Source organism: Sprattus sprattus (assembly GCF_963457725.1).
Source record: "Sprattus sprattus genome assembly, chromosome: 19".
NCBI lineage: Eukaryota > Metazoa > Chordata > Actinopteri > Clupeiformes > Clupeidae > Sprattus > Sprattus sprattus.
Genome location: NC_137917.1, coordinates 9,381,886 through 9,409,258, shown reverse-complemented (window position 1 = coordinate 9,409,258; position 27,373 = coordinate 9,381,886). Strand labels below are relative to the sequence as shown.

Sequence of the window (27,373 nt, the reverse complement as noted above, 5' to 3'; positions counted from 1 at the left end):
GTTTGATGTTGTGTCACTTTGTCTCGTGGACGTTGTTTTGAGATGTTGCATGTAGCATTTGTGACGCATGTTTTGTTGGGTTGCAGTTGTTAATATTGCATCACAGAGACATCACAACCTGTGCAATGACATGTGTTTAGACACCTAACACACAGATAGCAATGAGCACACAGTTCATTTTCTCATGATTTCCCTTGAGTAAAAATGAATACTAATGAAGCAAACCAGTCAGACAAGCGGTGGTGACAGTGCTGTTTGAAGACTTCATGTATAGTCTCTAAGCTGCATTATGTTAAGTTTTTACCATTTTTACCATTTCTTTAGGTAATTATGGTCCTTTAAAGGACCAATAAACAAATCTGTTGTTCCCACAAGATGGCTACTCGCTATCTAGTGGAAAACCCTCCATCAAAAAGACCTGCAAGCAGACATTAGTTAGGGAGCTAGCATTGATAAGTGCCCTAGTTTTAGACAAAACTATTCAACGCATCTTTATGTATGCTGCACCCCCCATCTTTGACCTACCTTACCTACCAATGTGGTCTCCGTTTAGTACACTGCATCATCTGTTTATGAGACGCAGTCTTAGTTTTGTGTGTGTGTGTGTGTGTGTGTGTGTGTGTGTGTGTGTGTACAGGTAACACTATGCTGTATCCCCGGAGAGGTCATGTTCGATCTGCCTTTTTCCTGCGTGCTGATTACACAGCAGTCGTGCTCCTTAGTCTCTAGAGAGTGTTTTCTTTCTCACTCTCTGTCTTTCCCTCTTTCAGTCTCTCCTTCTCTCTCTCTCTCTCTCTCTCTCTTCTCCTCTGTCCCTCCATCCTTTTTTGTGTGTTGTGATATTTTGTGTTTGTGTGTGTGTGTGTGTGTGTGTTTGTGTGTTAAGGGGTAACAGCTGTGTACAGAGCGATGCTTCCTCACCAGTGGAGTCTTCCTCTCCAGCTGCCATCTGCAGTCCCAGATGACCCTCACCCCCACCCCCTCCCCCCTTCACTCTCTCTCACACACACACACACACACACACACACACACACACACACACACACACACACATATTTATACACTCATACACTGCTCCACACACACAACCTTAATCCCAGCCCAGCCCCAGCTGCCTCTCCTGCATGTTAACCTACTTCCACCGGAAAAAGACCTCCACTCTGCGCCACGCTGCTCCCCGCCCTGGGACCAGAGCGCCTGAACCCCCCCCCACAGCCCCTCACCACCACCACCACCACTAAAGTCCAACTCACTTAGCACTGATCGTCCCCATCTCGTCCCCATCAGAATACAAACACAGAGCTCCCCACACAGGCCACTGAGCCCTGGTCCTCTGGGGCTGATCTGATCAGACAGGGAGCTTCCTCAGCAGTTAGGGGATACAGAGGCGGCGGTGGCGGCGGCTGTTGTTTCTGCTGTGGCGTTTTATTTGTCTCTCTCTCTCTCTCTCTCTCTCTCTCTCTCTCTCTCTTTGAGACAAGGGAGTGCTTTCCTCACCGCTGGCCTTTACAGTACAAGGGCTTTTTGAGTCTGATACTGATGCCTTTGTGTCTTTATGAGTTAAAGTGCTATCTTAGTTCTAATGCAGTTATTATCAGAATTGTGTGTGTGTGTGTGTGTGTGTGTGTGTGTGTGTGTGTGTGTGTGTGTGTGTGTGTGTGTGTGTGTGTGTGTGTGTGTGTGTGTGTGTGTGTGTGTGTGTGTGTGTGTTTGTAGTCTACCTTCTGCGCCACTGATAAAACTCCCTGAATACCTGCGTACTTGTTTAATGCTCCCTTACCTTATACCATTATTTACCATTACACCATTGTTTATACTGTTATAAATTTCTTATCATAATTTTGGTTAAGTTATCATAATTTTGGTGAATGTGAAAAAACCTTGGGGATGTGCACGTTCTCTCGCTGATCATGATCACATGGTGTGTGTGTGTGTTAACAGGAACGGTGTCTAAAATCATCAAGCTTCGCGAGGAGCCCGAGGACGGCCAGAGGGGAGGCAAGAGCGCACCCAACAGCACCCTCATCCCCGTTAAGGGCATCAACAACCTGGGCAACACCTGCTTCTTCAACGCCGTCATGCAGGTGGGAGCTGAGAGGGAATATCCATAACAAGAGCATGGGGACGAGGTTGATCATGAGGGTGAAGGCAGGAAACAAGAAAGAGTTTCATATCGGGTGTGTGTGGGGGCTGGGGTGGGGTATATCTGATATAATCAGATCAGAATAGATCTTATGATATGTATACATTCAGGGTCATTCAGGCTCGTAGCTCTTCTGACTTTGTGCGCCTCCATTCACCCAGTTGACCTTGTTCTGATTAGTCTGAAGACTGGAATATTTCCTTATACATTTCAGTGTTATTTGTCTCGCACTTAGGTCCTTGTCTCCGCACTGAGGCCACCACACTGCTTTTGATTTGGTCTGTTGTCATCAATATAGAAAACAGAATCCATATCATTCCTTGTTTCAATCTGGCCATCTCTCTCTCTCTCTTTCTCACTCTCTGCAGTTTTTATCTCCCCCTGTCTTCAGTAACGTGTGTGTGTGTGTGTGTGTGTGTGTGTGTGTGTGTGTGTGTGTGTGTGTGTGTGTGTGTGTGTGTGTGTGTGTGTGTGTGTGTGTGTGTGTGTGTGTGTGTGTGTGTGTGTGCGTGCGTGCGTGCGTGCGTGCGTGCGTGCGTGCGTGCGTGCGTGCGTGTGTGTGACTGAATGCTAGTGAATGGATGTGTATATCTATCACCATGCCGACTATGGCAAGTCTCACAGAACTGGTCCGCAGTAACGGTTTTCCCAACCATAGATCTATTCAAACAAGGTCACCCTATTAACCGCTGCTGCATGCCACCACCATGCGTCCGTGTGTCTGCCACATTGGTTTGGGTAAGATCCACTAATAAACAAATACAAGTAATGAGAGCTGCAGACTTGAACATCCTCATGAAATTATACATGATCTAATCATGAGAAATTGAACATGATACTGGTTACTTATTGGAATTAGATTCAGTTAATACAGTAGGTGCGGATTTAATGGCAAAATATGAACCTTCTGAATAGCCACATCTTCGTCTGGGTCATGCAGGCTCCGACCTATGAATCAGTAACAACCAGTGCAAATTACTTAGAACTTCAGCTTTTGTGAGTTTATCCAAAAATGTAGATTTCGATATCTGTTATGTTACAAAGCTGCTTGGTTGCTTAATGTTTTTATAATGAAATCAATTCCTTAATAAAATAAGCAAGACTTTTTTTGTTCCCCAGACTCCCGTTAAGAGAATAACATCAAGTCAGTTTTCATCTTCATTAATTCACTTAAGACACTAACACATACAATAATATACCATGATATAATACTACATACAGTGTAGTGAGTCAAGTGTTTGAGACCAGTGTTTAGATAGGATATACAGTGAGTGCAGTCATAGGCAACTAGGTAAGAGTCAAAGTAGTTCCCTGTCTTCGCAAACTCACTTCCTCTCCATCTCACATTTGTCAGCAAAATATGAACACTGTCACGACTGCCTGGCTCAAGGCAGCCCTGACATAGAATGGGTAAACCACACCGTAGTGATTTAAATAGTAAAAGGTTTATTTACATATAGAAACAATCAGTATAATGAATTAGAGGGAAAGTGTAGTGCAATAGGCCCTCCCCAGGCCCTCACCACTGGATCAAAACCATAATGAACCAGATCAGCAACACACACGCAAAGTGTCAGCCAGAGGAGAGACGAGAGAGACCGTCCATTGCCAATCCCAGCTCATATAGTACAGCCCATTATCTCATTGGCACCACCCCTGCAGGAGAGACAAAACAGGCAATAGGGTAGCACAGAGGGGCGGAGCCCCAGGCCGGATTAGTACGGTCGTAACAACACCTTTTGTTCTGAGGATTAATATCCTGAAGACAATGTAGTTTTAAAGAGCTTGTCTTTCAAGGTACCACTTTGCATTTTATAGAGTGTTTGGCAATGTGGCACTGCCTCAGCTTGTGGAAGTTACTAGCAACTAATGACTGGATGTGAAAATGATGATTGGCAATACCAATACCGTTATCAAGAATATGGTCACCAAGATTGAACACATCTTGCGGTTGAGAAGAGAAAGGCTGCACTGATGAGCTGCTGATGGTTGTCTAATGCAGTGCTCTGTTGAGCGGATCACCTTGACAGGACCTACGGCTGGAATCATGACACCTCCATTGTTCTTAAAGGACAGCAGGTGGTAACTTTCAGAAAAGGATGCTGCTATAGCATCAGACCACAAAAGGTATTGGCTCACACACGGCAGGAAAGCTGCTTCATCACCTGTTGAACAATAAATCCTTCTATATTCACTAGTGCTGTCAGTTTAACACGTTATTAACGACGTTAACGCAAACCCATTTTAACGCCGTAATTTTTGTTATCGCGCGATTAACTTTTTTTTTTTTTGATTAGATTAACGTTCTTTTTGCCTTCCCAAACTGTGTAGAAGGCTAACGTTATGTTTGAGTGAATGGTGAGCACGATACGGCGAAATGGATGATAAAAAGCTTCTGAATAGAAAGTTTACCTTTAAAAGTTGTGTTGTGCTAAAGAAGCGAGCTTCACTGTTGTCTGAAAATGTCAACAGGCAGCTGGCTGAAAGCACAGAAGTAGTAGGCTTACCTTTAATGGTAGCCTAACTGTTACAGTTCATTGTTTTTTAAATAAGAGGCCTGACTTCTATGTTCACAGCAAACTTGAAAAAAAGAAAATATTAAGCATGGTTTAACTGCACTATAGGCTGAGTCCTTGTTTATCTGAAATGTGCACTTTATAATTTTATTTTGTACCGCCCTGTTTGGAAATGTTGTTTTTCAATAAAATAAAACATTGCATAAAGCGAGCCAATCCACTTTTCCATGTTGATAAGAGCATTAAAATAAAATAAAAATGATGGAAAAAAATAATTGAAGGGACATTTAGAATAGATAAAAAAATTGCGATTAATCGCGATTAATTCTGAGTTAACTATGACAAAAATGCGATTAATCGCGATTAAATATTTTAATCGTTTGACAGCACTAATATTCACCAGTGCATTCACCGTCAGACGGCCAAAGCTAGTGAGGTAAGGAAGCGGTATGTAGGCATAGTTCTGTTTTAGGAGTTCAACTGGATATCTGGAATGTTTGGAAAAACAGACCCAAAAAGCTCAAATCTGAAATTGAAGGTTAAAAATGGCTGAAACTGTTGCATCTTAATGAATTAGTAGGAAAGGCATTTATATTTAAAACTAGAGTTAACTGTTTAAAACTTCTAAGCAAGTGCCCAGAAAAAAAATAAATCAATTTTGAAGTGTGTTAACCCGTGGCAGGCCAAACCTTCTTGTTGTATTTCTACGAGACGGGCGTAACCTTTGGGAAATGTCATTGACCAAGGCCTTCGTATTGTCGTCTTGGGTTTGTTTAAGTAGTGTGAATGTAATGCTATGCAAGCTTAAGCCATGGCTGACCAAAGACTGCTATAAGGATAATTATACTTAACTTACTGGTCTTTGTGCCGTGTCGAACAAAATGGACTGTTGTTGCTTCACCATCTGTAAATTTGGCTCTACATATTTAACATATGGCCATCCGTTTGCTATTACTATATACTATTTACTATTCAGAAAATAGCTGGACCAATTTTTATAAGATAAATAAATATGGTTACATATGAAATATGCCAAGTCATTACAAGTCAAAGAGGTCAAGTCAAAGGGAGCTGTGGCACAAGCAGCAGCCCTGTCCCATGGATGGGCCTGAACGCCCACGGGGACACAAGGCGATCAGAAGCTAACCATAGTTAGCTTTACTGATCAGGCATCACAAGTGTTCTCACAACAACCACGCAGTTAACTTAAGGAAACACATAAATTATCTAAGGATTTAAGCCACAATCTGGTGCACAGTATAAATCTGATTTTTTTTTAGGTGCTAGAGCTGTAATGTTAAAGTGTGTGAGTACAATGATATCCATAGATACATACAACTCTAAAGTTATTATAGTTCTGAAATTTCAATTTGTTTTTATGTTTATTTGGTCTTATAGTTTTTTTTTAATTCAAGAGTATTTTTATCTTAGTTTTACAAGGGCATAAGTAGTTTTATTTATTTTTATTTTGAGGAATTGACTAGTTTTCAGAGACTAGTTAACTTTTATTTAGTGTGTGTTTTATTAAGTGATTTTCAAAAAGCTAAACAAGGTAGAATGAAAGAATAAATCATATCTCAAGTTACATATGAAATATGCCAAGTCATTACAAGTCAAAGAGGTCAAGTCAAAGGGAGCTGTGGCACAAGCAGCAGCCCTGTCCCATGGATGGGCCTGAACGCCCACGGGGACCCGGGTTCGAGTCTGACTGGCGTTCATTTCCCGATCCCACTCCCAATCTCTCTCCAGCTCATATCCTGTCTCTCTTCACTGTCCGATACAATTAAAGGCACCCTCCCCCCCCCCTCAAAAAAAGATGTGAAGTCTAGAATATTTTTTTAGTTGCAAGTCATTTTTTATTTTGTCCAGTCTGAAGTCCTCAAAATCGTGCCTTGATTCTGAATCCACACCTCTAGTAAGCACTGTACAAAAAAGCTGTAAGTGTGTTGCAAAAAGGGCTGTTTTATTACACCTTCAAGAGATTCAGACACAGGAACAGGGTCAACCCTTGCCTTACCAGCCTGTTGATGTCCTAGTTGATCTGGCTTTATTGGGCCCCTTCAAATTAAGTAAGAAATCAATATTAGAAAAGTCTAAAAGGGATATTTTACTTTCAATATCAGGTTTAGTGGTGATTCCTGTTATGTTGGCAAGAAATTATTTGCTTGCTCATCATTCCAATCACTTCCTGCTATATATTAACACTGTTAACACAAAGAACTCTAATCTAATGACTTGAAAATACACTAACCTTCCTCAGATAATCCGGAAAGGATGCACAAACTGAAGGGCTCACACATTCCTTCACACTCACAATATCCACCCAGTTCTGTCAAAATCATCTGCCTTGAAATGACGGTAGCTACAGAGAACTCTTGTATCATTAGGCTCAAAGAATATCCGTCTGACATCTACGGCCCAAGTTTAGGATCTTTGGGGAACCTTTGACAAAATCAAGGCCATGTCAAAATTACTTCTGGCATGTGGCTGAATGGAGTAGCCAGTGCATTAAGCTATCAGCATAAATAGGCTATACCTTACTACATCAAGCTAATTTAGGCTAGCTAGTGTAATATCATGAGCACAAACACATTCCGTCTGATAATTAAAAAAAAAAAAGTAAATGACACAAAGAATGAGGTCATTGATAAGTAAATATCACATTTACCCCTAGTCACGTTGTGCTTTAACATTATTCAGAAACATTATGTTTTCGTTAGGTAGCCATAATCATGACAGCTCATTTTCAGGATAGTATGAAGCGATATTTCACGTTCACTAAGTGTCATAACAGCAAAATAAAACATTTAAAGCGACTTAATTGTGAAAAGTTATCCTCTGTTGCCCGTTTTAAATGTTTAGTTTGTACATACAAGGGGCGCACATGCCTGTGGCATTTTCCCAAGCGGTTTACTCTCTGTGACATAATATAACATAATATGTTATAGCAAGTGTAATAATAACTTTACGAGCACACTGTATATCCATTTATTTGTTCTACAATACTTGAATGCTCTCTCCCCATCTTATCCACTATCATATATACCATCTTTATGTTTGTATGTAATGTGTACATTTACCACATGTATGCAAGCATTCTTGTCCTGACATGTGTATGAATTTATCTGCCATGTTTCTGATTCTCACCCCTCCCTCTCTCCTTTCTGCCCTTGTGACCCCCCCCCCCTTCTTTTTTATTTTCTGCCCAAGGTTTCTTCTTGTTAACAGGGAGTGTTTCTTTGCCCCTGTTGCCTTTGTGCTTGCTCTAAGGGAGTTCAGGCTCTAGGTCTCTAGCTCTTTAAGACTATATTGTTGATTTGGCGCTACATAAGTACAATTTGATGGAATTTAATTTACTATTCATCGCCCCAGTTTGGCGACCATCACCGTTTCTATGTCTTTGTTCCCCACCATTTAATGCCAAAGAAAGTCTTCTTATCACTCTCTTTAAAGCAGGTTTGTATGGACGTCATGGGACAATGCCTTTGTTTACTTACTTACTACCTTTCCCTTGTGGCTGTATAGGATCTCTTCCTTTTATGTGATGTATGTTGTATACCGTAAAGACCTGTGTCATTGATTTATTCTTGTATTTATTGAGAATCTGGCTCCTCTCAAGTGCTTTTCATATGGCATTCCTCGTCAGAATCTGTCACAGACGCACATGCTGAATGAGCTGATCCAGGATGTAAAAGAGAAGGGCCACAAGCTAAAGATCTCTCCAACCTCGGAGTCCAACTTGGTAAGTGCTGCAATTGATCCCTGTATTTACTCCCCTCAATAGAGTGTGAGAGTGACGTCGTCATTTTGAAAGAGCGGATTAGCATTTTTGTGTCCGGCTTTAAACAAAAAATCCCTATGAACGAAGGAATGTCAAAATAATGCCCGTGGTAGTTATAAATAACTGGTTGAGAGACCATGCATTAAATTCTGTTCAATAAAATGCATGTGTATGTCTTCTCCCAAGTCACTTTGCTAATCTGTCACCAGTTTCACAAGGCGATCAGAAGCTAACCATAGTTAGCTTTACCGATCAGGCATCACAAGTGTTCTCACAACAACCACGCAGTTAACTTAAGGAAACACATAAATTATCTAACGATTTAAGCCACAATCTGGTGCACAGTATAAATCAGATTTTTTTTTAGGTGCTAGAGCTGTAATGTTAAAGTGTGTGAGTACAATGATATCCATAGATACATACAACTCTTTAAAGTTATTATAGTTCTGAAATTTCAATTTGTTTTTATGTTTATTTGGTCTTATAGTTTTTTTTTAATTCAAGAGTATTTTTATCTTAGTTTTACAAGGGCATAAGTAGTTTTATTTATTTTTATTTTGAGGAATTGACTAGTTTTCAGAGACTAGTTAACTTTTATTTAGTGTGTGTTTTATTAAGTGATTTTCAAAAAGCTAAACAAGGTAGAATGAAAGAATAAATCATATCTCAAATATGATGTATTTAGTTCATCCAAGGGCATTTTGATTAGGCCAGTGTCTCCTCAAGAAGTCAGACAGGACAGGAAAGGACAGGACAAAGTACTACTGCAACCACAGTGCAAATCAAGGAGGGAAATGCTGATAACCTACTCTTACCTTACATTCAATTCTATTTCGTTTAATTTTGTGTCGCATTGTTCATGTGAGTTTTGATTTAGTTTATTTTATTTCCAAATAACATTTTTTTTTTTCACTGATAGTTCTAGTTTTCATTAAGTATACCAAACCCTGCTGTAGAGTCCCCCATATTAGTAACAACATCTTTATTTATACTAGACAAGACAACAGTTAGTTACTTAAGTTGACTGAACTTCATTTTAACTAGGTTTTTCTTACTGCCATTGTTTTGCTCACACAGATTTTGCGAAAACCAATTCCATTTTTCCAAAGGGATTTTTCATTTGGAACTGGGGAGTGTTAAAATGCTAACGCTAAAAACAACTGGACGACTTCTAAACTCAATAGAGTTTGCAAGTTGATCATAAATTTGTGTTGTGCAGTGGTTTGTCTGGTATATTATGTATAGTGTGTTGTGTGTAATGGTGGTAATAGTGTCGTGTGTGCTTATATACCTGTAGGGGGCGCTGACCGTCACCCTGCCCAGCCCAGAGCCCCTCACCTCCGCCATGTTCCTCTTCCTCAACAGCATGAAGGAGGCTGGCAAAGGACCCATCTCACCTAAAGTCCTCTTCAACCAGCTCTGCCAGAAGTAAGATGGATACCTGTGTGTGTGTGTGTGTGTGTGTGTGTGTGTGTGTGGGTGGGGTGGGGGGGCCCACCAGGGTACACAGACACAGGAACACTCGTGCAACCTTATTGTGACTAGGCTTTTTTGTGTGTGTGTGTGTGACAGTCGCTATGCTTAATCAAAAGGTCGCCTTCATTGGTGTTGGAGTGAATGTCTTGTATTCGTGTGTGGAAGGTTGTGTAGGGACAGGCGTGCGTGCGTGTGTGCGTGCGTGTGTGAGAGAGAGAGAGAGGAAGAGATGGGCAGTACTATAGACTGATTGAATGCAAGTCTGGGCACTTGTGGTGACAGCAGCCTGTTTATTCAGCCTCCCCCATTTACCAGTCCTGGAATGGCCAACACATACACATATATGCACACCGTCACATTCAAACAAACACCCTTGCCTGTACACACACACACAAACACACACACACACACAAACACACACACACACACATTATCTCTTTGGTAGTGGACCCATGACGCAGGGGCCACAGCTTTCACCTGCCCTTAGTCAAGTTGCCCTGGCAACCACTTCAGACAAGAGCTGCCCCTGACCTGCTGGGCACTAACAACACCTGGGCCACCCTGTGTCTGTCTGGATCTGTGTGTGTGTGTGTGTGTGTGTGTGTGTGTGTGTGTGTGTGTTTCTGACTTCCTCCCTCCTACAAATGTTTTGGTGTTGAAATGAACCGATTGGTCGTTGATTGGAACAGAACCAGGTTGGGGCCTGATGCGGGCCATAGTCGGAGTTCCATTACACATGGAGGCCATTGCAGACCATCAGCCCAGCAGCTCTCAGCCATGTGACGACTGAGAGTGTGGTGGGGGGGGGAGAAAAAAAACACAGCGGGCAGTGCCACCCACCCCATCCATGATTACCAGCACCATCCACCCCCATCCAGGCCGCTGTCATCCCGTGCTGCCCTGCTTTCCGGCTGGGTTGGCCTGGGCTGGGTGCTGGGTGGCGGGCCAGCATCGGGTTCGGCTGGTTGGCCGTGTGTGTGTGTGTGTGTGTGTGTGTGTGTGTGTGTGTGTGTGTGTGTGTGTGTGTGTGTGTGTGTGTGTGTGTGTGTGTGTGAGTCTGTGTGTGTGTGTAAGTTCATTCGCTTCCCTCCTCGCTTGTTGAACACACTGCATGGTTGGTCGCCCCTTGTCCGTCCTGCTTTTGAACATGGTGAACGGCTGGTTGGCCTGCCGCGTCCGGGTTGGTTGTGTGTGATGTGTGTTTTGTGTGCGAGTGTTTGTGTGTTTTTTTGTGTTCCCTGCCATTATATGCATGGTTGGCTGGCTATAGAACCTAACTGAGCAGAGTAGATAGGCCGTGCTATATGGGTGTGTGTGTGTGTGTGTGTGTGTGTGTGTGTGTGTGTGTGTGTGTGTGTGTTTGTGAATATTGTGTGTGTGAATATTGTGTGTTTGTGATTTGTGTGTGTGTGTGTGTGTGTGTGTGTGTGTGTGTGTGTGTGTGTGAATATTGTGTGTTTGTGATTTTTTTTCCATTTAGGTGTGTGGTGCAGGTGACAGAAGACAGTGCTAAACGGTTGGATGTGTGTGTGTGTGCTCATTTGTGTATGTTAGCCACGAATGGGTGGTTTCAGGTGAAAAGCCTGCCAGGCGGCTGGGTGTTTCTCTGGTGCATCTGATGTGAATTCAGGTACCCGACCTTTTATCTGTGTTTGTGTGTTTTTCCCTGTGTGTGTGTGTGTGTGTGTGTGTGTGTCTGTGTGTGTGTGTGTGTGTGTGTGTGTGTGCTCTTCAGTGTGTCAGATGCTTCCTCACCTGGCACCAACCTCCCATCTCAGCACGGTGAAGTGTAGTCAATGCATGCATACCCACAAAACACACACGCACATCTATCACACACCGACTGTAGAAAACTCATATATATGCACACATCTACACACACACACACGAACACACACACATACACATACACATGTTCACACACACACACACAGCCTGTGGTGGTTTGTGAGCATGTGTGAATGTGTGTATGTATACACACATTCACACATGCTCACAAACCACCATAGGCTCCAGATTTGAAGGAAGTTCTCCCTAAAAAACTTTCTCTGAGAGACCAGATATTTGTATAGTATACTGTGTGTATGCATTAGGTGACCTTCATCTAGGCCAGCCACACTTGACCGCACTTACACACACACACACACGCCCATGTACTCTCCAACACACAAAGCTGTTTGCTTTCAATGTCATTCACAGTACACACACACACACACACACACACACACCTACATAAGGACGTGTATATCATATGCCAGATAAAGCACATACTTCTGATTCCTGGCACACACTCAATTTGTTGTTTTCCCAGTAAAGTCTTTATCCTTTATCGCCCCGGCTACCGGTGTATCCGTGTGGTTCCTGCTTTTCATGGAAGGCACTGGCCTGCCTTTTCAATAGGCAGAGCTAATCTTCGCAGTGACCTTTTAAATAGCACATCTCTTCATGAAGCTCAACTGGACTGACACATTCCTCGAACTAAGCACACTCACAGATGCACAAATACACAAACATACGTACACTTCTTTTAGGAAGGTGATGGAGTATGTGAGGGTTTGGTGTTTCAGAGTAAGATTATGTGTGTGTGTTTCTTTTGTGTGTGTGTGTGTGTGTGTGTGTACATGCTTGTGTTCATGTCCATGTGTGTATACGTGTGAGTTGTGTTTGTGAGATAAGTGTGTGTGTTTGTGTGTGTGTGTGTGTGTGTGTGTGTGTGTGTGTGTGTGTGTGTGTGTGTGTGTCTGTGTCGTTGACCTCTGCTGGAAGCCAGTGTTTGAGTTGAAGTGTTTTGTTGCCCGCGGTCCCAGGTGCTTTTCCTGAGCTTGACCGCTCAACAACTGATTCATAACTGTGAAATTGTATTATCCTGGAGGTTTGCACTAGCCAAAAAAACAGGCTTGGAAAAAAAAGCAAGAGCGATGAGCGGGTATCTGAAAGGGTCAAGGCTGGACTGTGGGGTGAGTGGGCACCAGGTATGAAAAAGGATAAAGCAGGGACCAGATGATACTCGTCTGTATGCTTGTGTGTGTGTGTGTGTGTGTGTGTGTGTGTGTGTGTGTGTGTGTGTGTGTGTGTGTGTGTGTGTGTGTGTGTGTGTGTGTGTGTGTGTGTGTGTGTGTGTGTGTGTGTGTGTGTGTGTGTGTGTGTGTGTGTGTGTGTGTGTGTGTGTGTGTGTTCCTGGTATATATGTGTGTCTGGGACTTTTAACATTTGTGTGTCATGCTATGAATGAGATGCTGCAGCTGAGTACTGCTGGCATGGACCCGTGTGTGTGTGTGTGTGTGTGTGTGTGTGTGTGTGTGTGTGTGTGTGTGTGTGTGTGTGTGTGTGTGTGTGTGTGTGTGTGTGTGCGCATCTGATGTGTGGTAGTTGTGTTTCGAGCCGGGTCTCCAGCTGGAGGAGTGTGTGTCCTTTCGGACCAGCGCCAGGCCCAGTTGAACTCCAGCTCTTCACCACGCTTCATTCCTGGTGCCAGCCTGTACCACACACACACAGACACACACAGACTCACACAGACCCACATACACAAAGAGTGCACACACACACACGCAATGCACACAAAAAGTCCACACATGCTGTATTGATTCTCTAAGTGCACAATGTTCGTGTGTTTGAATTGATACTTTATTGTTTTTGCTTTGTGTGTGCGTGTGTGTTTGTGATTGTGTGTTTGTGTGTTTACTATGTAGTCAGGACTTCTGTGCACTCCACCACTCCATCTCTCTCTTTCTCCCTCTCCATCAGTGAAAGGGGTTGTACACCTCTCCACAATGCTCTGACAGACTCTCAATCCCTGTGTCATCCTTGTCTGAATACCCTGGAGTTATGATGGATGATGCACATGTCCAAAGAACCAACCTTTGCTGTGCATATCCCATGCCTGTTCAAGGATCTCTTTTCACTTTTTTTATATACTGTATTTTAAACATTGTTAAACACCTCAGTGAATGACGGTAAGGAGAAGAAAGGCTTCTTTTACTGCTGTGGTGGTGAAGGTTTCCTTGGGTCATCGGGACAGAGAAGACTCTTACTTCTTGAGGAAGCTTAGGTCCTTCAATATGTGCAGCAAGACGTTGCCTATCTTTTACCAGTCTGTTGTTGAAATGCAATTTTCTTTGCAGCCATCTGTTGGGGCAGCAGCATCAGAGCTAGTGACACTTAGAAACTGAGCGAGCTGATAAAGAAAGCTGGCGCTCTGTGCTGGGGACGGCTCTTAAGCCCAGAGAGTTGGTTGTTTGAGAAAACGATTTTTTTTCACAGACTGCTCAACATAATGGACAACACTTCACATCCCCTGCCTGACCTACTGGTCAGCAGCATGTTTTTCAGTTGGAGTCTCCTTCAACTCCGCTGTAATAATGGCCTCCAGAAGACGTCGTTTCTGCGCTCCGCAGTTGCAGTATATAAGGACTCCCCTTTAGGAGAGCAGTCTTTATCCTCTGAATGCACGATGCACATTATACATTTAATTTGCACAGCTAGAGCTATCTCTCAAAATGTTTTATTCTACTTATTTTATCTAGGTTGTATAAATTAATATATTTGTTAATACTGTGTTTTAACCTACCCTAGAGTTTTTGTGTAATTTATGTGGGTTTTGTCGAATCTATCTACATATCATTCAGTCACTGAACCACTGATGCTGTTTGTGTGTGCTTATGTGTTTATGTATCTATACATATGATAATGAGTGAGTGTGTGTCTGTGTCTGTGTCTGTGTGTGTGTGTGTGTGTGTGTGTGTGTGTGTGTGTGTGTGTGTGTGTGTGTGTTTGTGTGTGTGTGTGTGTGCGTGCGCGCGTGCGCGTCTTTATGTATCTGTGTATGAGTGCGAGAGTGTGTGTGTATTTATATATCTGTGTGAGAGTGTGTGTGTGTGTGTTTTTGTATATGAACGTGAGAGTGAGAGTGTGTGTGTTTATGTATATAAACGTGTGTGTGTGTGTGTGTGTGTGTGTGGCATGCTGGGACTCCCCTGCGTCTGGTACTAAGTCATCCGCTGTTAATTGTGTTAGCGCCACAGCTGTCTGTGCTAGCTGGGGCCAGATTGGGCCACAGCGCTACAGGCTCCTTCTGCCTTTCCTTCCACTGGGCTGAGCTTCCAGGACACACACACACACACACACACACACACACATGCCTCCACTCTCTGCCACCCCATTGGATCTGCCCCCCCCCCCCCCCTCCTCCCCCTCTCGTCCTCCAGAAGCCAGGCTGTACGTCTGTCTCCTCCACCCCAGTTAGCAGGGAGCGCTAAGCAGCTACCAGCCCTACCCACGACCCCCTTTTGACAGACACACCAAGAACAGCGTGCAGAAAATTGCTGTGTGTGTGTGTAAGGGTGTAATTGTAAAAGGAAAACGCCTCCATACACACACAATCAGGCAGCTCACTGATAATTGTTGCCATAGCAACTCCGAAAACAATATAGACTAGACATGTCTGCATCTGAGGAATCACTGTTCATGTTCCTGTTCCTCTTGGGGTTATCTGTAAAGCCACTACTGTTGTTAACTACAGTTATCAGTGATACTGCAGTCTGATACTATTCTACCATTAATGTAGTACTACATTGATGCTTCTTAACCTACCTTATCCTCTGATAGTGTAACATAATAATAAGGAGATATATGACCTTATATAATGGATACTGGTAATGATGTCATTAACATTGGTTTGATGTCTTTCTGGTCCGCCATCTTGACTTGTCAGACCGTTTGGATACTTTGACCATGTGCCTCTGTGCCTGCCATTGATATCTGTGTGTCTGTTTGAATGGGTATATGGGTTTCTGTATCCATTCTGTGTGAGTGTGAGTGTGAGTGTGAGTGTGAGTGTGAGTGTGAGTGTGAGCGTGTGCGTGTGCGTGTGCGTGTGCGTGTGCGTGTGTGCGCGTGCTCACATGTGTACGTTTGCTTGCGTGTCAAGCAGGTGTGAGTAGACATGAGGTTTGATCAGAACACATTGCAGAAGGGCTCCAGACTGTCTGTCCAGCCGTCCAGCCCCCCCACCCCCTACGCCTTCAGCTCCGCCACCATCCAGCCTCCGTCCCCACCCCCACCCCACCATGTCCTTCAGCACGTCCCTCGTCCCTTCATCCCCTCTGCCACCACCCAGTGTCCTGCCAGACCGTCCCATCTCCCCATCACCAGCTCTAGTGTGCTTGGAGCCACCCCCTCTGTGTCTCAATGCCACCCCCCCTACCAGCCTCCTGCCATGTCGCCCGCCTGCTGTCCCTCCATCTCTTTCTCCATCCCAACCCTCTCTCTCTCACTCTCACTCTCTCTCTCGTGTGCGGTCTCTGTTTCTCTCTCTCTCCTCGCCATGGTGTCACTGTCCCTACTCTCCCCAAAACAAGTCTAATACTCACTAAAAACAGAAGCTTGGGTACAGTAGCCTCTCTGTCTCCTTGATCAGCTGTTTCCCTCTGTTGTACCTCACTTGGATAGGAAGTTGTTATCAAATGGATTGATTTAAATGCAGTGCAAAAATACACCATTTAATAACCATTTAATAATGATCACTTCTCTAATAATCTGTGGTCTGTGAATTTTGAATTGCACTGTGGGAAACCACATTGATTGAAGGCACATGTTGGCCATGCCATCTCTGCCATCTCTCGGCTGTCCTACTTCCTGGTTCAAGGACTCCCCACCACACCATGTTCCCAATCCCACCCACCCTCTCAACCTACCTCCCCCACCCACACCCACCCCCCACCCTTCCTTCCCTTTTCTGTCCACCAGCTCTGTCATCGTCCACCATCCGCACCCCCCCCTATTCTCTTTCTCCCCCACACGCAGAGCTGTACCCAGTGTCGCCCTTGCTGTGGACCCGGTGTGGGTTCTCCTCCAGACCTGGGGCTGTGTCAGGGTGCTCGGCTGAAGGGCGGGCGGGCGTGCGGGCAGGAGGCAGGAACAGATGGCAGCGCGAGGCCAGAGCAGGGATGGCTTATTCAGGACATACAATGACACCCTCTCTGCTCGACTGGACCCAAGGCCCTGGTGTCCTGTTTTTGAGGACACTCTAGGGTGGGCACAGGCACAGACACACACATGCCAACCTGTTCCATGCCCACTTGGCTGTCGGCGGTGGCGTCAACAGGTTGGCACAGCCATGCTCTCTCTCCTTGCCCATCTGTCCTGGGACAGCTGTCTGCACATCTGGGCTCCCCTGGACAGAGGTTGCCCTTAGGAGACCCATGTAATGCATACAGCAGACACACACACACTCTCACACACACACTCTTACACACACACACCCTCACACACACTCTCACACACACAGACTCATGTAATGCATACAGCAGAGACACACACACACACACACACACACGCACACACTCTCACACACACACACAGACATTTTTTTTATGAAAAGTTAAATTGCAGGTAATATGTGGAATAAGTCTGGGAACCAGTGCTCTAAATGATGGTAAGAAATGGACTGGAAATCACACTTTTTTACTCATTCATTCATTCATTCATTCATTCATTCATTCATTCATTCATTTAGCAGAGGCTTTTATCCAAAGTGAGTTTCAGAACAACAGTGACTAGTAACTGCTGATATGTATGATTGCTCCATAGTCACACCATCTGCCACTGGCTGGCCTACAAGATCATCAGACAAGGCCATTCAATAATGGGGGTTTGTAAAGCAGAGGAAACATTTCGGTCTGCTTTTTTTTCTGGGTTGGCAAGACAAAACCTGCCTTGTTATCTGGTCATCTGGTATCGAGAGCTATTTCTTCAACTGAATTATCATTTTCCTTGAAAACATGAAATTCATGCTCCAGCAAGCTTTGTGCATTGGTTTGCAAATAAAACTCGGTTTGTCGAAAATGTTGGAAACAAAAGCTGTCTGAAGTGAGCTTGATAGATGTTGAAAGAGACGGGAGAATGAGAAAGAGAAAGAGAAAGAAAGATGGAGATGGAGAGAGAGTGGTACCAGGGGAAGGCCTTGAGAAGAGATGAAAAGGCATTTTTGAGTTTGGACACATCTTGATTGTGCCATTGAATAGTCTGTGTGTGTGGGTGTGTGTATGTGTTTTGTGTGTTGCAATTCATATGTGTGAATCTGTGTTTGAGTGAGCGTGTGCTTTGTCTGCTACAATTTGTGTGTCTTATTGGCTGGCGGTACATCTGTATCTTTTTTTCTCTGTTACTTGAATGTGTGTCCTAAGGGTGATGGCCGTATACATGTTCATTCCTTTGCTCAGAGTGCACAAAGAGAAGTGCTACGATGTTGGATGTTACAGGGACTGCAAATGCATGATTGCATGAAAGGGTAAATGGGTTTTACACCGATTTTATGCATATGGTGATGTGTTCTTTATGACCGTTTTCCTGAAATTAGATTTTAAAACAAAAATTGCAATATGTTAGCTTTCTTAAAGCATCACGATATATGGCAATATGTTGAATCATAACCTCTGTATCATGATGTGTATTGCATCACCAGATTGTTGCCAATACACAGCCCCCTTTCTGTGTGTGTGTGTGTGTGTGTGTGTGTGTGTGTGTGTGTGGCCTCACTGTTTCTAAGCTTTTGTGTAAGCCCAAGTATACTAGTGTGTGTGTGTGTGTATATTGTGTGTGTGTGTACACATTGTTAAGACTTGATTGTGTGATACCTTGTGAAGTTGTGTGTATGTGTGTGGGTAGAACACAAGGTGATTAGTTAGTGTGGATATGGAAAAGAGAAAAATGTGAGTGCATGGAGCTTGAAGGACAGCGAATAGAAGTTTTGTGAGTGTTTGTTAGTGTACGTTTGTACTCATTCATGAAGTTACTACCCTTCACATTTCTTGAGGCATTCATTGCTACCAGTAACTGAAGAGTAAAAAGCTAGCGCGCGCGCGCGTGTGTGTGTGTGTGTGTGCGTGCGTGCGTGCGTCGACAAGGTCGACGTATTCAAATGGCCTCTGTTTCTCTGATTCCAAAGGGCGCTATTCATTCACACAATTGGCAAACAATTTTGTGTGTGTGTGTTTTTTGATTGCGGTCTGTATGTGTGTCTGTAAAGACAGTGTTGTGTGTTTTCCACAGGGCTCCTCGCTTTAAAGGCTACCAGCAGCAAGACAGTCAGGAGCTCCTTCACTACCTGCTGGACGCCATGAGGGTGGAGGAGACCAAGGTGAGTTCTGTTCTCCACACTAGCGCCACACACCATCTGCAATCACACTCATTTACTCCATACAATAGTAGACACTACACAGTATGTTAACTCCATGAAGAGTACCAGTCTAGTACCAAAGAGTACCAAATCTACCTAGAGTGCCTGTTGAGTGGCTTTCCAGCAGCACTGGAAAACAAGAAACGTTTGAATGAAGGGTTGTGTACGGTGTCCTTGAACAGTCGCCTTATAAATCAGTAGTTTGGCAGTAGATTAAATACCTTATACAGGAGTAGACCACATTAAAAGGATAAAGAGCAATGCGCACTGAGAACAGGCGGAGATATCTATACATTTTAATTTCAGGCTACATCCACAACGACAACGGAGGGTTTTCAGAATAGTTTTTCCTTTGCGTTTTCAAAAAGGTTTGCGTCCACAAGACAACATTTGGAGAGCTAACCCGCGTCCACACAGAAATTAAAACGGGAGTGAAAACGCAGTTGCTAGCTGGCTCTTTTTTTTTTTTACATCAGATTTCTTGCATAACCTATGCTGCAAGTTATAGCCAACAACTAAACAAAGTCAATGAAACTGCAAAACAAGATAATCGTATTAATTACATCAGCAAAATGTGGTTTGTACGAACATAATTTCCTCAGTGAAGTGAACCTACCCTGCTTCAAGTTCCTACCATTTAGCGTTACTTTTATCAATCAGAAAAGGCTTTGGCTACTAATGTTTCCGATAGATTATGTCCTCATTGTTGAAGTAGAACAAACTGGATGACGGCTATGAAAAAATGTATTTACATAATGTAAATGCAAAAAAAGATTTAGATAACATTTACATAGAGCTTAGTAAGTGTTCTACAGTAGAGAAAACAACACATTTGTAGTTGCAAACAAGGAAGAGAACACCAGCAAAGATGCAGTTTCTTGTGTCTGGGAGTGAGGTCTGCCTGTCATGAAATAATTCAAGTTTCTCAGGAGAAAAAGGTGTTGTTTTGGAGGAACTCATTTATACATGGAACTGCCATGTGTAGGTGAAACCGGGTCGTTACATTAGACAATTGTTTAAGTCTAAATAAACAATTCATTTAAAGTGACAAACAGTAATTAATCGCTAATACTTATCAGGTATAATCACATAAACAATTGAGTATTACTACAAATCAAGGCACGAAGTGGAGTTGGGGAGTTGGGGTCTTCTGTTCAGGAATACAGAGGAGAGGCTACATCAGAACCAGATCAGATCAGAATTCTTTTAATGGCCAAATATATTCACACATACAGGAAATTGACTTGGTTGGTGCATAAGACATAACACATAACATAACACATAACATAACATCAAAAAAGCATAAACAAGAACAAAGGACAAATGTTTTTTAAGATAATAATAAATAATTTGGGCACATGAAGGGCAAGTTAGTTTGAGTACATAAACCCAGAGTCAGTGTGATGCAGGGGGCTTGTTTGTGAGCCCAACTGCCGTGGGGAAAAAACTGTTCAGGTGGCGAGAGGTTTTGGTTAATAGCCCGGAACCTTCTGCTGGATGGGAGACTCAGAAATAGGTGGTGACCGGGATGTGAGGGATCAGCGTTGATCTTCCCTGCTCTCTTGCTGGTCCTTAAGTGAAACAGGTCTAGAAGAGACGGCAGGTCACAGCCGATGACCTTCTCGGCTGACCGAATTATCCGCTGCAGTCTGCTTTTATCCTTTGCAGTAGAGGCAGCGAACCAGATGGTTATTGAAGAGGTGAGGATGGATTCTATGATGGCTGTGTAGAATTCCACCATTACTTTCTTCGGCATGTTGAATCTCTTTAGCTGCCGAAGGAAGAACATCCTCTGCTGGGCCTTCTTGATTTTGGAGGTGATGTTCTCCGCCCACCTTAGGTCTTGTGCCATGACTGTTCCCCGGAATCTGAAAGACTCCACCATGTTAACTGGGGAGTCACACATGATGAGGGGTTGGGGCTGTGCTCCTCCTGAAATCTGCTACCATCTCTACCATTAGAGCAGCTCCAGGTGGTTCTGGCTGCACCAGAAAGCCAGGCTGTCGACTTCATTTCTGTAGGCGGCCTCATCCCCATTTGAGATTAATCCAATGAGGGTGGTGTCATCTGCAAATTTTATGAGTTTGACAGAGGGGTGGCTGGAGGTGCAGTTGTTGGTGTAGAGGGAGAAAAGTAAAGGAGAGAGCACACAGCCTTGGGGGGCTCCAGTGCTGATGGTCCGAGGCTCCGAGACAAGCTTGCCCAGCCTCACTCGCTGCTTCCTGTCTGACAGTCAGTGATCCACCTGCAGGTGGGCTCAGGCACGTTCAGCTGTGTTAGCTTGTCTTGGAGGAGAGCTGGGGCGATGGTGTTAAATGCCGAGCTGAAATCAACAAACAGGATCCTGGCATAGGTGCCGGGGGAATCAAGGTGCTGGTGGATGTAGTGGAGTCCCTTGTTGATTGCGTCATCAACAGACCTGTTGGCTCTGTAGACAAACTGCAGTGGGTCAAGGAGATGGTTGGTGATGGCCTTGAGGTGGGTCAGCACGAGGCGCTCAAAGGTCTTCATTACCACAGAGGTCAGGGCGACTGGTCTGTAGTCATTAAGGCCTGTGATCCTCTGCTTTTTCAGAATGGGGATGATGGTGGATGTTTTAAAGCAGGCAGGTACCACACGTTCAGCCAGTGAGGTGTTAAAGATGTCCGTGAACACTGGAGACAGCTGGTCCGCACAGTACCTTATTGTGGAGGGAGAGACAGCATCTGGTCCAGCTGCTTTGCGGGGGTTCTGTCTTTTTAACAGCTTGTTGACATCCCTCTCCTGAATGGAGAGAGGTGTGATGGGGGGGAGAGGGCTGTCTGGGACCATTTTGTTGGAAAGGGTGGTGTCTATGTCCAGGCTGGGAAGAGTAGGTGTGATAGCTGTGGTGGGGACAGGGTTAGGACTAGTCCATTGTCTGGCGAATCTACAGTAGAAGTCGTTCAGGTCATTTGCCAGTCTAAGATCTTCCATAGAGTGGGGGGATTTGGTTTTGCAGCCTGTGATCACCTGAAGGCCTTTCCAGACTGACGAGGAGTCATTGGCTGCAAATTGATGTTCCAGCTTCTTAGAGTACTGTCGTTTGGCCACCTTAATCTCCTTGTCAAAAGAGTATTTCGCCAGTCTGAACCTATCCTTGTCTCCACTCTTGAAAGCCTCCTCCTTCTCCAAACGAAGCTGTTTAAGTCTTGCAGTAAACCAGGGCTTGTCGTTGTTGTACCTCACCCTGGTGCGTGTTGGAATACATACAGTGCCCTCCACAATTATTGGCACCCTTAGTGAATGTGACCAAAACAGGCTATGAAAAAATATATCTTTGCTGTTTATCAGCTTGGTCTTTCCCTCAAAATATTCACAAAAATCTTACCTTTTCATCGATGTAAAATTCTTGAAAGAAATAATTTTTTTGACATTACATACAATATTTTTCTCCAAAACATGGGTGCCACAATTATTGGATAAAAATCCTAGAATTAAAATCTAACTGAAGTATATTACCAGTCATGTTTTACATTTTTGAGTTCACCAGTTTCATTAGGAACTCTTAAGTGTTCAACCATGGCTTCCTGCTTCACTGAGGTATAAATATGAGGTGACACATGCCAAATACCCTTAGTCATTCATCAAGATGGGAAAGACAAAAGAACTCAGTGTCAAAGTGCCACAAAAAGTTGTTGAGCTGCTGAAATCCGGATTAAGGGAAATAAGAAAATATCTAAACAGTTGGAAATACCCACTTCCACAATCAGGGCAATAGTTAAGAAGTTAAAAGCGCCAGGAGACCTATCTGTAAATTAACCCCACGCACCATGAGGTGGATGGTTCGACTGTTAAAAGAATCTCCAAGGATCACAGCTGGATAATTGCAGAGGTTAGTTAAGTCCTGGGGTCAGAAAGTCTCCAAACTACCATCAGACTGCACCTACATCACCACAAGTTGTTTGTGAGGGTTATCAGAAAAAAGCCTCTGCTGTCAATCAACAACAAACTAAAGTGCCTACAGTTTGCCAAATGTAAGTTAGACTTTTATATTAGAGTTATTTGGTCAGATGAGACCAGAATAAGGCTTCTTGGCAACAAACATCAAAGGTGGGTTTGGCGTAGACAGAAAGATAGTCATACAGAAGAGCACCCCATACCCACATTGAAGTATGGCGGCGGATCTCTGATGTTGTTGGGCTGTTTTTCCCAGCAGGACAATGATCCGAAGCACACCTCAAAATCAACACAAAAATGGCCATCACAGTCCCCAGACCTAAACCCCATAGAAAATCTGTGGGAAGAGCTGAAGCCGAATCTGCAAATGTGTTGACCTCATAATCTGAAGGATCTGCAGAGATACTGTATGTAGGAATGGTCTCAGGTCTGTGCCATGTGTTCACCAACCTCATCACGCACTATAGGAGAAGACTTGGAGCTGTTATCTTGGTAAAGGGTGGCTGCTCAAAACATTAAATTAAGGGGTGCCAATAATTGTGGCACACCTGTTTAGGAGAATAGTATTTATTTAATGAAAAAAAAAGTTTTCTTTCAATAATTTTTGTAAATATTTTGAGTGAAAGACCAAGAGGATAAACAGCAAACAAATATTTTTTCATAGTCTGTTTTGGGCACATTCACTAAGGGTGCCAATAATTGCGGAGGGCACTGTATGTCCTCGCATAAGCTGATGTATGACATCACAGCATCTGTATATTCATCCAGGCTGCTGGAAGAAGTTCTAAAAAGGTCCCAGTCTGTGTCATCCAGGCAGTCCCGCAGCTCATCCACAGCTTCTCTGTTGTTCCAGTTTTTTGTAGTCCGCACAGCAGGTTTAGAAATTTTAAGTTTTTGTTTATAAGCTGGGAGATAGCTTAGGCGAGAGAGGGTATGTGCGTGAGAAATAGAGTGAACACGCCTGTGTTAGACGCCAACTAGATTGCTGATGGTCATTGAATGCGAGTGCAGGTCCGAGGCCAGATTTGCCTGTTTTAGGCGCCAATTTAAGTTGGAGGTTGTGCACAGGATGTAATGAGTCTTGCCTTGAGGGCTAAATCCAGGCTATAGGCCTTTAACTCAATACATTATATTTAAACAGCACTGAAATCGCGATGTGGACGTGTATATGTTCAGGTGATGATTGAGGGAGTTAGTGAGAGAGAGAGAGAGAGAGAGAGAGAGAGAGAGATGGTGCATGCACGATCTAACAAATTAGCAAAGTAAAAGAAAACAAGATAATGTCAACGGTCATCGACCGTGAAGACTGTGAATTACAAATTGCGCATTTAAATCATAAATTTAATAAACAACAATACTTTCCCACATAGATTAACACCCATATAAGACTCATCTCTGCCCAGACGTCAGCCTTACTTGAAGAACGCCCTTGCTTAGCGATCAACAGTGTTTTACGTACTTCCAATGAACAGCGCAGGTTCGAGGAAGATGTCCGTTTCCTTCTCAGCTTGTCAGCTGAAACTCGGGGAGGCCTTGTTGGACGTCCGATGGGTCTCGAAGGATGTAGAAGTTCTGTGTCGACGTAGAGAAGCGAAGAAGGGAAGCCGGTCGCCTTCTCTTACTCAGGAAACTGCTGGGCTACAGTGTAATCCTACCGGTATAAACTGAGGTTGCAACTAAACGAGAAAAAGTATCTTCGGAACTTGGCCAAAAGTTCAATACGTGTTGTGGTTGCATTTTCCTTGTTCGGTTGAAGTTTTCCTGCAGATGGGGGTATCTCTTTTATGAATGGTATTCACTGTTGTAAAACCACCGCGAGAGAGACCGAGTTTTGATTCCAGCGCTGCTTTAAAGGGAAAAGTGCTTCACCTTTTTACAATCTTGTTTGCAGCCAATGCTGTCTGAATAAAATGCAGATAAGAAAGTTAAGGTGATAAGAGAATTGTGGGTAATGTAGTCTATGGTGGGACTACACCTACACATGCCTGTGTGTGGACACACCCCACCATTGCACTGACTCACTCACAATCTTGCTCATGTTATGATTTTTTAAAGTTGGTAAATAAGCTTTAGGTCAAACGTGGCAGACTTTGCATGTAACCAGCCGCCGTATCCATCGATGAAATGAGAGCCCCTTGCCTGCTGCATTGTGAGTTGTAATGCACTGACCAAAGTTGTGTCTGGGAGTGTAGAATTGTTCAAACTGTGATTGTGTATGCACTGGCCATACTTGTGTCTGGGAGTGTGGAATTGTTCAAACTGTGATTGTGAGCTGTAATGCACTGGCCATACTTGTGTATAGGAGTGTGGAATTGTTTAAACTGTGATTGTGAGCTGTAATGCACTGGCCATACTTGTGTATAGGAGTGTGGAATTGTTCAAACTGTGATTGTTTAGCGGCTGAAAGGGGAGAAACTGAATGCTGAGTGCTCAAGTAATATGCCGTTGGCAACCAGAAATCCATTTCTTCATTGTTTGCAGGAGAGCTTCCCTGTTTGTTTTCCTTGCACAGTGATTAGTCGAAGGCTTTGCCTTTGTGTACTCTGGTCAAGGCCAGCGTTTGCCTCAATCACAAGCTCAGTGTGTCACATGAATGTTTGCACTGCTTTGGTGCTGATTTTGAAGAGTAACTTGAGGTGAAATGTCCATAAAGCGAGGCCATATTAAAACATGTCAAACATAGAGTCAATAGAATCAGTTGCCCATATTGTAAACGAATGTTATATGTACAAAGGACTCTTACTGCACATCATGACCAGATTGTTGATTTGATTGCCATTGCTGTGACAGAGGTGCTACAAAAATGCGTGACTGTACAAACATTCATGCATATGGCCAGGAACATTCCCACCACCTCTGATGTGTTCTTAGGCCTAGTTTAGACGGAGCCGAGTTTGTCTGCGTCTGAAATGAAACTAATACAGATAGCCCTATCATTTAGACAAACACTCTCTATCCGCACACGGTATCTGCAACGATTCGAATCGGGGGTAGAAAGTGAGTAGATTTGAATCGGTACTGATGATGTCATTGTCCCATGTGATCGCATCGCGACCTCAGGTTGAACCCCTATTCACCTCATTACTTCCCCTCATAACATCAACAATAATTCAAATTTATGACGTGGCTCCTTTTTCGTGACTTACCTTTTTCTACTGTGATTAGTTGTTTCTATTGGGATAGTGTGCTGCTATACCTACACGTGGATAGTTTTTCCTGGTCTTACTTAGCCACTTAATTTTTGAGACTAGCCAGAACACCTGACACAATAAAGATAAATGCTAAGATGAATGCTAAGTTAGCTGTAGTCCTGTCAGACAACGATAGCTGTTTGTGTAGCCTACTAGCTAGCGTTAACGTTACTTCAGAGGTACAGTAAGTGAAGGACAAAGCCCTCAACAATAGCTTACATTTGTTGTTAGTAATAAAACCATGAAATTGGAAGCAATTGAAAACCATCCAGGATCCACGCCACTTGCATTGTGTAAAGCACAGGCATTTAAACAACTCACAGACATGTCATGTTGCACTGTTCCAAACTCTTTATTATCAATAAAAAATAGAATTAATTTTCGCATAACCTATAGTCTGCTCTGACCACCGATTTTATTAACCATCATAATGTATTACTGTGCAGATTAAATGTAGGCTATGCGGTTAGGCTAAACGTTGCTTATTGTAGCTTGTCTACTGGCTGTTTACCCGTGTCCTCCTGTCTTCTACGTTTTAACAAGTTTTTTCAGTTGTCTGTAGCAGCGCCAAAGCGCCACCAACAGGCGTGGGGTATGTACTACAGCCGGTTCATCCCAATCGGATGGGTTCGTCCTTACGCAAATCTCTCGTTACCACGCTCCATTCTTACGAAATTAAAAGATTCGATTTGTGTGAAAAATGATTCAGTGACTCTAGGCTCCGTCTAAACTAGGCCTTAGACAAAGGTTGAGAAGAGCTAATCTTAGAGACAGGTTGTGTCTTTGACCCATATATCGACATAGCCTATCAAGTATCAGCCCATACTTGCAAGTATCAATGGTCTAGGGTTATAGTATATGTAAGTTGGAGATATTATATTTTTTTTATTTTGTTATAATTGTTAAATATAATTATATTTGGCAGCCTCGGGCGTGTTCAAAAGCAACTAGTTAGTTAGCATTAGTTGGCAGGCCTACCTAAGGAAAACTCTAGGCAGCTGGCAACATTGTGCTTAATCTCAGCTGTAGTAGGCAGCCTTGCTGTGTGGTGCAGGCGATGCTTCCTGGTATAAGATTGTATTTCATCTCTGGATCCCTTTCGTCAATATTATTGTTGGATTCAAATTAAGAATATTAAATGTGTTCCCTTTTCATGTTGTGTGTGCGTGTGTG

At 43.5% G+C, this 27,373-nt stretch overlaps 1 protein-coding gene and 1 pseudogene across 3 annotated transcripts in view; one reads left to right on the top strand and one right to left on the bottom strand.

The window, feature by feature from the left end:
* usp45 (ubiquitin specific peptidase 45) overlaps positions 1–27,373 on the top strand; it is a 52,957-nt gene that overhangs the window by 13,494 nt on the left and 12,090 nt on the right. For both annotated transcript variants that reach the window (XM_080858523.1, XM_080858524.1), the window contains exons 6-9: positions 1,942–2,084; positions 8,306–8,401; positions 9,738–9,868; positions 18,965–19,052. In XM_080858523.1, coding sequence (XP_080714649.1) covers positions 1,942–2,084; positions 8,306–8,401; positions 9,738–9,868; positions 18,965–19,052 — 458 coding nt within the window. The remainder of the gene's footprint in view (positions 1–1,941; positions 2,085–8,305; positions 8,402–9,737; positions 9,869–18,964; positions 19,053–27,373) is intronic.
* Positions 3,780–7,744, bottom strand: LOC308380939 (annotated as a pseudogene). The gene is made up of 5 exons: positions 7,740–7,744; positions 6,974–7,101; positions 6,911–6,914; positions 6,632–6,717; positions 3,780–3,799 (listed from the first exon to the last, which is right to left on the bottom strand). The product of its transcript is annotated as an uncharacterized misc_RNA (transcript).